At 38.4% G+C, this 13501-nt stretch overlaps 1 protein-coding gene across 2 annotated transcripts in view; it reads right to left on the reverse strand.

Moving 5' to 3' along the window:
- The window catches only part of LOC129263189 (nuclear pore glycoprotein p62-like), a 21625-nt gene extending 10001 nt beyond the window's left edge, over positions 1-11624 (reverse strand). Inside the window, exons 1-7 of one of the 2 annotated variants that reach the window (XM_064101101.1) lie at positions 11466-11624; positions 7453-7608; positions 6772-6867; positions 3153-3248; positions 1237-1449; positions 840-968; positions 145-240 (exon numbers count right to left, since the gene is read on the reverse strand). In XM_064101101.1, coding sequence (XP_063957171.1) covers positions 145-240; positions 840-968; positions 1237-1449; positions 3153-3248; positions 6772-6867; positions 7453-7608; positions 11466-11577 — 898 coding nt within the window. In that variant the 5' untranslated portion in view covers positions 11578-11624. The remainder of the gene's footprint in view (positions 1-144; positions 241-839; positions 969-1236; positions 1450-3152; positions 3249-6771; positions 6868-7452; positions 7609-11465) is intronic. The other variant, XM_064101102.1, reaches the window with a different exon arrangement.
- Positions 11625-13501: the final 1877 nt, after the last annotated feature.

Genomic DNA, 13501 nt, shown 5'->3' on the forward strand with positions numbered 1-13501 from the left:
TAAATGACATTATACATGGTAAAAACAAGCAATACAAAATCGTGAAAAGACTTTTCTGCGACATTTCCTGAAGCTTTTTGAGTACATGAGTCCAAAGATTAAAAACATTTTAATGATAATTGTTTCCATCAATGTTGTATTTACCTCCTAATCCTGGGGTGGAGGTTGCGCTTGTACCTAATGTCAAACCACCTGCTGGAGCTGAGGTTGTCAACGTGCCTAATTTCAGACCAGCGGATGCTGCAAAACAAATTAAAAGAAAAATCAAAGAATATTCTTTTATTTTTAAAAGGCAATAGCAAGATTCACATTTCAAGTTTCAATTTATTTACTTCCCTTTTCAAATAATTAACATATCAACAAACATATACAGAATATAGAAAACAGAATAAATGTCATTAGAAAAATAAAGGAAAATAAAAAAAGGAAAATTGGTAAGTAAATAAAATCATTGTTTCAATATACATTTTGATTGATAAACAAATTACATATCATAATTAACATATGAAAATGAAAATGAGGGGCTACATAAAAATACTGAACTTTTTAAAAGCATTTTATTGATATTTATTGAAATATCATCTATCAATTTATATATCTAGTGTATAAGTTGTTTTTATAGTTAAAAACAAAAACAAGAAATAAACAAAAAACAGGAGCTTGTTGGGGGTACATAACAGCAGCTCAACTGTTTCCTTATGGCAAGTACCATGGTAGCCTTGATAACTATGGTAACTGTCATAATGGTAAGTTGAAATTGTTGCAACAGTTGTTATTATTTTTTGAAACAGACCCCAATACTTGCACAAGTTAAAAATAAATAATAGATTTACACGTACCTGCGCTTTGTGCTGTTGATGCTGGGGCTCCAAATAATCCTCCCAGTTTGATCCCTCCGCCAAGACCACCAGCTAAACCCCCCGATGCAGGAGTGGAAGTGGCCGTCTGACTGGGTTGAGGTGTGGCAGCTGGAAGAACGGATTGTACAAATAGGGAGCATTAACACAGCGATGATGATGGTACCATGTTGACTGGTAAAAGCTACACAAGGGGCCCGTTGCAGAAAGAGTTGCGTTTAAACGCAGGTCAAAATATTAAGCGCAAGTCCCAATTAGGGGTGCCTCATTGGGTGAAAATCAAGTTGCGCAATTTAGTAGCGTTTGATCACAACTCTTTCTGCGATATATTGCTACAAATAATAGCTTGAATTACACATGGCTTGTACCACTTACATACCTGTAGAGGCTGTTCCAGGAGCCAAGAGCCCTCCCAGTGAGAACCCAGGCTTTGCAACATTAGGGGCAGCTGATGCAACAGGAGCAGCTGCACTGGTTCCAGAGGGGGTGGCACCGAAGGAGAAACCTCCCCCAGCTGTGGCTGTAGGTGCTGTGGGAGCTGTTGGCTGTTTGGGGGTTTCCGCAAATTTGAATCCTCCAGCGGCCCCGCCCCCTATCAAGAAAGAAAGATGAGGGAGGGAGTAACAACAGAAAAAGAACATCATGAGGAAAATTCTTGTTTAAACTATATAACCCCAAATTCGAGTTCCTAACCATTCTCACCAACCCCTCCCCCACCCCTGATATCAGCAATCCTTTGCAGGAATTGTAATCAAACACACACTGCCCAGATGTAATCCACCCCTTCATTGCCTTACAGCGCAGGCAGGGAGAGAGTCCTGAACTATTTTTGTTTTACTTATTCTAAATTCGCCAATTGTGGGTCATTTTGCATCGTTCAAACTTCCATTTTGATCTTCGTGTACATTTCAAATTGTTTTTTGGATATGCCAATGTCCTAAAACAAATTGAATACAAATTGATTATTCATAGATTTCTGTCAGCCAGGAAGCTCTTAAAAGTTTGTTTATACTATTATGTAAGATGGACAGCTGCAATTCAACTCCACCGCTGTGGACATTGCCTGTTGCCGTGGTTGCTGTGTGTTATCACTTATCAGCTATTATCAGCTGTCAGTCTACCCCTACTCAGTTAAACGAGAGAAATGACAGCTCTCCCAAAACTGAAAGTGAGGTGGTAAATACCCCACTTGAGCTCCCATTGACATAACACATAGGGAAATGGGGTTCCTGTGTCATAAGCTGGTGGGGTATTTTTTAAACAGAGGAACATGTAATGATCAAAATGAAGGAAAGTTGTCAGATGTGATAACTTGTCAGTTGATAAATCCTGATGAAATGGTCCCCAGCTCTGCTAAAGCATGTATACAGCATTGCTGTACAGTGTAGATCGCTAGAGACTTCTGATAAAGTAAGTGTTTAGCACTAAAAAGCAATCTAGGAGCCTGTTCAGACCGGCAGAGATAGCGCGATCTAGCGCGCGCTAGATCGCGCTATCTCTGCGGTGTGGAAGGTACAACGTCGTTTCGGTCCGCCCAACAGCGAGCCACGGCGAGCCAAAACGGCGTGCCACTGGAGCACCTCTTGGGGGTGGTCCACGAGAGATAGCGCGGTCTAGCGCGCGCTAGATCGCGCTATCTCTGCCGGTGTGAACCCGACTACGATAGCACGCCGGAAGTCATCGTTCTACACGCGGCTAGCATAATAGGCACAGCGATATCGAGCTCTCAACTAACTAGTACGGGTTCGTAATAGCGCGCGAAATCTTTGACCGCTCTGACCTCATGACGTCACGCGTCATGGCAACAGTACAGGACCTCTCAAAAAAGGGGGTGCTACGATAGACCGCGCTATCTCACTGCGGTGTGAATCCGGCGAATGCCAATGGGCGGACCGTGGATCGCGCTACGATAGCGCGATCCACGGTCCGCCCACGGTCCCCCCTTGCGGTGTGAACAGCCTCAAGGACTTTAAACAAAATGCATGGTTTATTGGAAGCCAATAGAGACTAATGGAGAGTTGGAGTCACATATTCTTAAGTCTTAAAGCTGGGTGCCAGGGACCCCCTAAAAGCAGTCCATTTTTAATTAGTGACTGAATATATCAAATTCATGAATAAGCCTCTCTTTGGTTGACGTATCCGGAAAATGCCTTATTTTTGTGGCAAATCTTAGGGTGACTCAACAAAAGATGATCACTCTAAGTATTCAATTTAGGAAATTTCATTGTACATTTGGACTGTGGTGAGGGCAAAGTCGCCCTCTTGTGTTTTCTACAGTGTTAGCTCTTTTACTACCTAATGAAAATCCAGTTGCTGGTTGCTGAGACGGTGCGGGTGCCGGAGTAGTCCCACCAAATTGAAATCCCGATGTGGCCGGCTTGGTGGCGGGGGCTTCAAATGCAAGCAAATCAAGGAAAGAAAAAAACATGCAAATAAAAAAAGAAAACAAGCAAATAAAACCAAAAAGCAAACAAACCATGCACAGACATAAACATACATCCTAACATGAATACAGTACAGTGTATGCAAAACCATTTGTCTATAGGGCACATATCTATATAACTAGAACAAATTACAAGGCAAATGCCAAGCGTTGTCTCGTCTGCATATTGCAGTCATGAAGAGACTGCATGTCAAAACTACATGTATGCTATATGACTTAGATGGACCTCTGTTACGAGTTTGGCGATCCCATCGCGAAGCTATAGAAAGTTATTGTGTGTACAACACAGCAGTGCCAGTCATGGAAAGTTCATTGACCTTTGACCTTAATCAAATTAAACTCATAATTCGAACTTGACCTGCACCTTCAAGAGATGGACCTCTTGTTTGAATTTGGCAATCCTACCTCGAAGATATAAAAAGTTATTATGTGTACAACAAAGCACAGTGCCAGTCATGGAAAGTTCATTGACCTTTGACCTTAATTAAATTCAACTCACATTCGAACTTGACCTGCACCTTCAAGAGATCGACCTCTTGTTTGAATTTGGCAATCCTACCTCGAAGATATAAAAAGTTATTATGAGTACAACAAAGCACAGTGCCAGTCATGGAAAGTTCATTGACCTTTGACCTTATTCAAATTCGGCTCACATTTGAACTTGGCCCGCACCTTCAAGAGATGGACCTCTGTTATGAATTTGGCGATCTCACCTCGAAGCTATAGAAAGTTATTGTGTGTACAACACAGCACAGTGCCAGTCATGGAAAGTTCATTGACCTTTGACCTTTTTCAAATTCGACTCATATTCGAACTTGACCTGTACCTTCAAGAGATGGACCTCTGGTATGAATTTGGTGATCCCACCTCGAAGATATAGAAAGTTATTATGTGTACAACACAGCACAGTGCCAGTCATGGAAAGTTCATTGACCTTTGACCTTATTCAAATTCGACTCATATTCGAACTTGACCTGTACCTTCAAGAGATGGACCTCTGGTATGAATTTGGCGATCTCACCTCGAAGCTATAGAAAGTTATTGTGTGTACAACACAGCACAGTGCCAGTCATGGAAAGTTCATTGACCTTTGACCTTATTCCAATTTGACTCGTATTCGAACTTGACCTGTGCCTTCAGGAGATGGACCTCTGTTATGAATTTGGTGATCCCACCTCGAAGCTATAGAAAGTTATTGGGTTTACAAAGTTATTATGTGTACAACACAGCACAGTGCCAGTCATGGAAAGTTCATTGACCTTTGACCTTTGACCTTATTCCAATTTGACTCATATTCGAACTTGACCTTTGCCTTCAGGAGATGGACCTCTGGTATGAATTTGGTGATCCCACCTCGAAGCTATAGAAAGTTATTGGGTGTACAACACAATTGTTGAAGACGACGCCGGAAATAGTGATACCTATGTCTCGCTCCGCTACGCAGGCGAGACAATAAAACAGGACACAACAGGTCAAATGAGACAGGCTTTGCGGCCAATCAAACAGCATCTATGGCCATGGCCTTGGATTCAAAATAAAAGAATGCAGAAGTAAGTCCTGCCAACATTTTGAAATGAAAAAAGGAGTCCTCCTAATCGCGCAGCATGAATTTTTCTGCTCGATGTCAGGTGTGTCTCCCTCACTTTTTTTTTTAAATCAAGACATGTTTAGCATTCTTATATTTAAAGTTAATCATTGAGAAATTGCACGTTTTGGAAAACTATATTACTCTTACACCCATAAGAGGCCCTGAATTGATCTTGACTGTGAAATAGAAATAGAATAGTTGATAACCACATCACACGGGCATCCTTTAATTTGTGATCCCAACCCGATGGAATGACCAGTCTGGGATTGGGCCACCTTCCATACCTGCTGTTGCAATGTTTCCAAAGGAGAAGGATGATGTCGCCTGTGGCACCCCTTCATTGCCTTACAGCGCAGGCAAGGAGAGAGAGAGTCCTGAACTATTTTTGTTTTACTTATTCTATTTCAGCCAATTGTGGGTCATTTTGCATCGTTCAAACTTCCATTTTGATCTTCGTGTACATTTCAAATCGTTTTTGGATATGCCAATGTCCTAAATCAAATTGAATACAAATTGATTATTCCTAGATTTCCGTCAGCCGGGAAGCTCTTAAAAGTTTGTTTATACTATTATGTAAGATGGACAGCTGCAATCCAACTCCACCGCTGTGGACATTGCCTGTTGCCGGTGGTTGCTGTGTGTTATCAGCTATTATCAGCTGTCAGTCCATCCCTACTCATTTTAAAGGAGAATGAAACTCTTGGAGCAAGTTAGCTTTTGTGAAAGCAGAAAAATCAAAGAATAAGATCAACAAAAGTTTGAGTTAAATAGGACTAGCAATAGAAGAGTTATGAGCATTTGAATGTCGAGATCACTAATGCTATGGAGATCCTCCCATTGGCAATGCGACCAAGATCTATGATGTCACAGATGAACAACTCTCCCCTTTTGGACACTGAAAATATACCCCAAAACATCTCTTTTTGCTCATTCTAATCATATGACAAACGATTCATCAATGATATAATGTTGTGAAACCTCTTTACTTGTCCTCTCATAAAGAGAACACCTCACCTTGTGATAGACTCCATAAAAGTGAGAATATAAGTGAAATAAGTACTAAAGTAATGAGGGAGTTGTACGTGTGTGACATCACAGATCTTGGTCGCATTGCCAATAGGAGGATCTACATGGCATTAGTGATCTCAATATTCAAATGCTCATAACTTTCTTATTATTAATTCAATCTTCCTCAAACTTTCAACAATATGTTTCTTTGATTTTTCTCTTTGATATGGATTCAACTGGTTTCAAGGGTTTCATTCTCCTTTAAACGAGAGAAATGACAGCTCTCCCAAAACTGAGAGTGAGGTGGTAAATACCCCACTTGAGCTCCCATTGACATAACACATAGGGCAATGGGGTTCCTGTGTCCTAAGCAGGTGGGGTATTTTTTAAACAGAGGAACATGTAATGATCAAAATGAAAGAAAGTTGTCAGATGTGATAACTTGTCGGTTGATAAATCCTGATGAAATGGTCCCCAGCTCTGCTAAAGCATGTATGCAGCATTGCTGTACAGTGTAGATCGCTAGAGATTTCTGATAAAGTAAGTGTTTAGCACTAAAAAGCAATCAAGGACTTTAAACAAAATGCAGGGTTTTATTGGAAGCCAATAGAGACTAATGGAGAGTTGGAGTCACATGTTCTTAAGTCTTAAAGCTGGGTGCCAGGGACCCCCTAAAAGCAGTCCATTTTTAATTAGTGACTGAAATCTTTGGTTGACATATCCGGAAAATGCCTTATTTTTGTGGCAAATCTTAGGGTGACTCAACAAAAGATGAGCAATCTTAAGTATTCAATTTAGGAAATTTCATTGTACATTTGGACTGTGGTGAGGGCAAAGTCGCCCTCTTGTGTTTTCTACAGTGTTAGCTCTACTACCTAATGAAAATCCAGTTGCTGGTTGCTGAGGCGGTGCGGATGCCGGAGTAGTCCCACCGAATTGAAATCCTGATGTGGCCGGCTTGGTGGCATGGGCTTCACATGCAAGCAAATTAAGGAAAGAATAAAAACATGCGAATAAAAAAAAAGAAAACAAGCAAATAAAAACCAAAAAGCAAACAAACCATGCACAGAAATAGATATACATCCTAATATGAATACAGTACAGTGCATGCAATACCATTTTTATATAGGGCACATATCTATATATTAAAAGAGCAAAATATGAAACAGGACACAGGCTTTGCGGCCAATCAAACAACATCTATGGCCATCGCCTTGGATTCAAGATAAAAGAATGCAGAAGTAAGTCCTGCCAACATTTTGAAATGAAAAAAGGAGTCCTCCTAATCGCGCAGCATGAATTTTTCTGCTCGATGTCAGGTGTGTCTCCCTCATTTTTTTTTAAAATTAAGACACGATTAGCATTCTTATATTTAAAGTTAAACATTGAGAAATTGCAAGTTTTGAAAAACTATATTACTCTTACACCCATAAGAGGCCCTGAATTGATCTTGACTGTGAAATAGAATAGTTGATAACCACATCACACGGGCATCCTTTAATTTGTGATCCCAACCCGATGGAATGACCAGTCTGGGATTGGGCCAACTTCCATACCTGCTGTTGCATTGTTTCCGAAGGAGAAGGAGGATGTCGCCTGTGGCTGGGCTGGCTGGGAGGGGGTGGAGCCAAAGCCGAAGCCCCCTGGTGCTGCAGCAGGCTTGCTGGCTGGTGTCTGGCCAAACGAAAACCCTCCACTGGGTGCTGCCGTCCCTTTAAACAAGAGAATGATAAATGGAAGACATTACAGATGGATGTTTGATAAAGCTGTTATGAATGACTTTAACCATGACTGGTGACCATTTCTTGTGCTATGTGATATATCCCTATGTAGCTAACTTGGCACCTAAGAACATGTTCCAATCGTGTGTATAGGCCATTTACGACAACATCTGACATATATACTGTACAAGAAAGGAAGATGAATATTGAGAGGTGATGAAAATGAAGAGGAAAACGAGGATCAAGAAGAGGAAGAGAAGGAGGAAGGGTAGAAATAAAGACAAAACTTAATAAGGAATAAAAGGAGGAATATGAACAGGGGGGGGGGGGTGGTTAAAAGGGTGACAGAGTTAAACAAGATCAAGGTAAGGCAGGGAAGAAGAATAAGGAGAAAGAAGGAAAGAGAGGAAAAAAGGGGAGTTCAGGGAGTTTATAAGAAAAAATAGAATATGAGGAGAATGATAAAACAAAGTTAATAGAAAAAGGAGAGAGAAAAAAAGTGTTAATTTCAAAAGAGGAAAGGAATAAGTCATTTTTACCCACAATGCAACATTTTAAGATTTCTGTATTCTCACATGGAAACATGATCAATGAAAATTCTCTACCAATCATTCGAGCAACAAATATGTTGCCCTGGAACAAAAGATCACATACAGTAAGCTTTCCAACATTCCTATAAAGTGCGTCCCACAAAAAACGAAACCGAGATGCATCGATGATTTATCATAACTTAATCATAAATACAATAGACAAATGACCTACCAACGTAAAGCTTAGAATCTCCTCTTTCATCTGATACCACTTAGATTATTCCGCATTCACACATGAGTGAGCAAAAACGATTCGAAGAAAGGATGCCAAAAACTCATTTGGCGGGGGGTATCTGAATTTCAAAAAGGAAGTCACATGACTAAAAAGTTTAATATCTGCTCTTTTATTTGATACCTTAATCACAGAAAATGGTCAAGAAATAAAAAAGTTATGATCCCTCAAAATAATGCTTGTATTTCCATAATTTCATTAAATAAATGTGTTTTCACCGGTTTCCCACATAAGCTATCGCACGGTAACAAAAGACTTAATGCATGGCTGATCGTCAACAAAACGGAGTGTCGAGTGAGTCTGGGCGCTAGCCTGTAAAACCTCTTCATTTCATGAAATTATTGAAAATCAAGCCTTGTTTCAAATAACCAGAACTTTCTTATTTCTTAACCATTTACTTTAATTGAGGTATCAAATAAAAGAGCAGATATTGAACTTTTTAGGCGTGTGATTTTCTTTTTGAAATTCAGATACCCCCGCCAAATGAGTTTTTGGTATCCTTTATTCAAATTGTTTTTGCTCACTCATGCGTGAATGAGAAATAATCTGAGTAATATCAGATGAAAGAGGAGATTCTAAGCTTTACAATGGTAGGTCATTTGTCTATTGTATTTGTGATTAAGTTATGATAAATCATCGCTAAATCTCGGTTTCGTTTTTTCTGGGACGCACTGTATACTACTCATAATCCAGACATGCCAACCTCCGGGAATAAAAAACTATATTCTGTAATTAAAAAAAAATGTATTTTCCCCCAAAAAAGTCATTGTATTTCATAATAAAATGCTTGGCACACTCGCTCATTGCGGCGCTCAAGCTGCATGCAAGCTAAAATGCGCACTGCTCTTGCAGATGAAAAAAAAACACACTGAAACATGTGTATATCTCACCCTGGTTTTTACAAAATGATTGAAAAAAAAAAACAAGTTACCTGAAATTACATTGATCTAATAACCATATTTGTGTACGTTTTATGAAATAGAGACATATAGAGATGATTTTTCTCAATAAATTAGGATTTTGTAAAAATTTTATACAAAAAACGTACTGCCGTATTTTGGTTGCAAAAACGTATTAAATATATGCCTAAAACGAAATGGTTGGCAGGTCTGATAATCATGTGGCTATCATTAGTATGACCACCAAATCCAGAGGCGGCAGAAGATCAGGCTCGGATAAAGAAAGTGGAGGGGCATCTTTTGTCTGCCAAACAATCGGAGCCCCCAGGGCGGCCACTTCCATTGACGAGTGTATACCATGCGCGACCATGGGGTCTCGAAAAGCACCCTAAACAAGTATTTTCCATATTCTGAAAATGGACCCCTTAGAAAGTATTGGCATGTGAAACCCTACCCTTATCAAGTATTGGAACCAAAACGATACCTTTGGCCCGCTAGTATTCCCTGAATTGAACCCCTAAACAAGCGATGTTTTAATTGTTATATGTCACGGACGTCGGTTTTACCTTTACCTACCTTTACGCAATGTATTGTAACATCGTATTTATTTCTCTTTAGTTTTATGACTGTCATACATGTATTCTCAAACTAATTTGAAATTGCAATTATTCACAACATTGATCTGGTTTATATTTTTATATGACTTGTTTATTGTTCAATTTGTCTTGCTATTTACAATTTTTTTATACATATTTTTCTTGTTTTAAATATATTTTAAAAGTGTAAATGTTAATTTATATATGTTTTTAGTACTCGCAACTTTGCTGATTTAATTTTGACTATGATAGTTTTACAATGTTATAATTTCAATCAATTTTAATCTTTTTTTGAGATCGTCCAAAATTATTTTTCTAGCTTTATTTGTTGATTATTTGTCTAGCACTAGAATTGTGATATATTGTAATCTTTTAATAATATACATGTACATTTTTACTTTGTAAATATGATAATATGAGTCTTCAGACTTTTGTCATGTACCATTTTCACAATAAAACCAGAATTGAATTGAATTGAATTGATCATTGGGTTTAGTACGGCCCCACCTCCACTCGGCCTCCCACACCTCGCGCAAATCGGACTCTAAACACGTACAGGGTTGGGGCAAAAAGTATATCCTTTATAAAACATTTTAGTCTTTTTTATACCCTCGCAAATTTGAGCCTAAATACGTAGCTTTCCTAGCAAAATAGATACCCTTTCTTCTTATTTTTTTAGTGTTTTTGACACCCTTATTATTTTATTTTTTATTTATTGGTATATAATGCACATAAATATTGACCAGCAGCACAAGCTGAAAGGGTCAATGTACAAAAATTCATTAAGTACAATATACAGATATAACAAAGCAAATGAATAAAAACGTTATTACAGTATTCTACATCAAAACTTATCTCCAATTAAAAGATGTAACTCATAAATAGAAGTTTGAGAAAGAGAGAAATAAGCCAAGGGGAAGAGGGAGAGAGAAGATGAAGAGAGGGGGAGAGAGAAATGAGAGTACTGGAAAGAAAGAGGGGGAGAGAGGGGGTATGTCCTCCAAATAGACAGAGAAAATTGAGTGAGGTAGAGAGAAAAAAAGAAAGTGGTGAAGAAGAGGAGGGTGATTTGGAAAACATAGAAGCAAAAACAAAAAGCAAAAATAATGTCAATTATGATTGACATAAAGATATGACTATCCTATATGAGATACAAAATGATTTTTATATATATAAATAGATTCAACATAAGAACAATTAGTATAATACATTTTAGCAAGACAGTAACTGTAATCATTTCAAATTTTCCATGTACGTAGGCCTAACCTACAAAAAACCGATAGAAAGCTAAAGAAATGATGTAAAGAAAGAAAGAGGGACAGACAAGAAAATAAAAAGAGAAAAGTGTAAGGGATAGGACTCAAAAAGGTAAAGAAAATAGTACTATAGGAAAGGGAAAGAAAGAGGAAAGAGGGAGAAAAAACAAGGTAAGAGAGTAAGTTTACATTACGTTACCCGACTTCAGAATACGGGCCTTTGGCACAAGAGCCTATAGTGTACATGGACCATGTGGAAAAAACCCAATTTTTACCTGCTGCTGCTGGTGCCCCACCAAAGGAAAACCCTCCTGCTGTAGGGGCTGTGGTGCCAAAGAGACTGGGGGTTCCAGTCGATCCCCCAGCCGTCGTCTGCTTTCCGAACATGATGATAAAGTCCTCTCAATTATCAAACTTCGAGTAGTAATTCTGCAAAGAAAACAAGTGGAAGACAGAAATATCAATGTACGCTGCAGAATTTACCAAAACCAAAACAAATATATCTTCATTATGATAATAAAAATAATCATTGTTTCTGTACATTTAATGGTTTTATTCATAATTGAGATTTTTTTACATATTTGTTAGTGGCATATCTTCATTGTACAGAAGTGTTGCTTTAAATATTCTTAATGATTCATGTATTTTAAGGAAATGAACAATTACAATTCATTGCTAATTGAATAACTTAGCAAAACTTAATAAATATGCCAAAGTGGAAGAACCATATACTGCATTTTGGGGGTGTTAAAAAAAGTATGCTAATTTCTAATAATACTCATTTCTGTTATTTTGCATGCAAGAATTCATGTACGATGTATTTAGTTGTCGGAAAAGGGTTAGATTATACATTTGCATTTTGGACCATGTGAACAGTACGTAATTGTTCTCCTTACATTAGTGGTCAGGTCTGTTTGACTGCACTAAATAATCTACTCTCTTAGGACAAAAAGCAGTCTCTTGCCATCAAGGAATACAAGGATGGTGTAATAAGAGTGTCTGGGTTTAGTGAGGTGGCATTGACTACATGTAGTTGCAATGCTCAAGACATACTCTATGGAAATTTTAAAGATACCATAGATTTGGATGTGTGTTAGAGATTGTCAGGTTCAGGGCAGGTTGTCATGGAAACTCGGAGGATATCTTTGTTGTTTTACCAGTGCTGAACTTGGTGAAAAATCATCGAAAATACTATTCATGGAACCTTGTGAAGCATTGAACATTGGAATAAAGAACAAGATGACAATATTTTTCATGGACTTTACAGGAGTAAAGATTTCTAGATCTCGACTTGTGGGGTGATTATAATGTTGTAAATCGGATCAAAAATCAGATCGAAAATCGGATCGGCAGTTAAGCTTCTAAAATCGAAATCGAATCGAAAATCGAATCGGCGATGTTTAAAAACAAAGGAATACATCAAAATTATGTTCGCGGTCGCGCGCATCTTCCTGACAAAGTCACATAGACGAATGCATTGGAATGGAAGTCGCCAACATGCGCGATCGTTTGGAACATGTTTTAAAGGGGTTTTGAGGTGCTATTGCTTTAAAATAAACCGAGTGATTTTTATTAGAAAGATAAACGAAAGACGCATCTTCCGAGCAAACGCAAAGGAAAATAAAATGAAAATATTTCTCATAGATCACAGGTTAATGAACGATCGGCGGGACATCTTTTATAAGTATTTTTAGGTGCTAGCGATTTAGAATTATTGGAATGATCTCTTGATCTCGTACGACGCATCATCTTAAAGTCGCAAGTGCAATTAAAATGTAGTACAAGACGCAAGCACGGACGATGATTTGAAATGTTATTAAAATGTTTTGGGTAGCTAGCGTTTTCAAATCAATTTATTACTATCTTGAGAAATAAACTTTTGATATCTAAGAAGAAATATAAAAGCATCTCCCGACGAAGTTGCAAAGACAAATAAATTGAGGTTGAGAAGATGTAATCATCATAAAGGCTGTAAGAGAGTAGCGCAGTGAGCTCCGTCGTAAATACGACCTTTCAAAGTTCACGGCGGGGTCCGCTATCACCACGAGGTTGAAAATAAAATGTATATCATCATGAACGATGTAAGAGAGTAGCGCAGTGAGCTCCGTCATAAAAACGACCTTTCAAAGTTCACGGCGGCATCCGCTATCACCACGAGGTTGAAAATAAAATGTATATGATCATGAACGATGTAAGAGAGTAGCGAAGTGAACTCCGTCTGTAATACGACCTTTAAAAGTTCACGGCGGGGTCCGCTTTCACCACGAGGTTGAAAATAAAATGTATATCATCATGAACGATATAAGAGAGT

Source organism: Lytechinus pictus, chromosome 6 (assembly GCF_037042905.1).
Source record: "Lytechinus pictus isolate F3 Inbred chromosome 6, Lp3.0, whole genome shotgun sequence".
Taxonomy (NCBI): domain Eukaryota; kingdom Metazoa; phylum Echinodermata; class Echinoidea; order Temnopleuroida; family Toxopneustidae; genus Lytechinus; species Lytechinus pictus.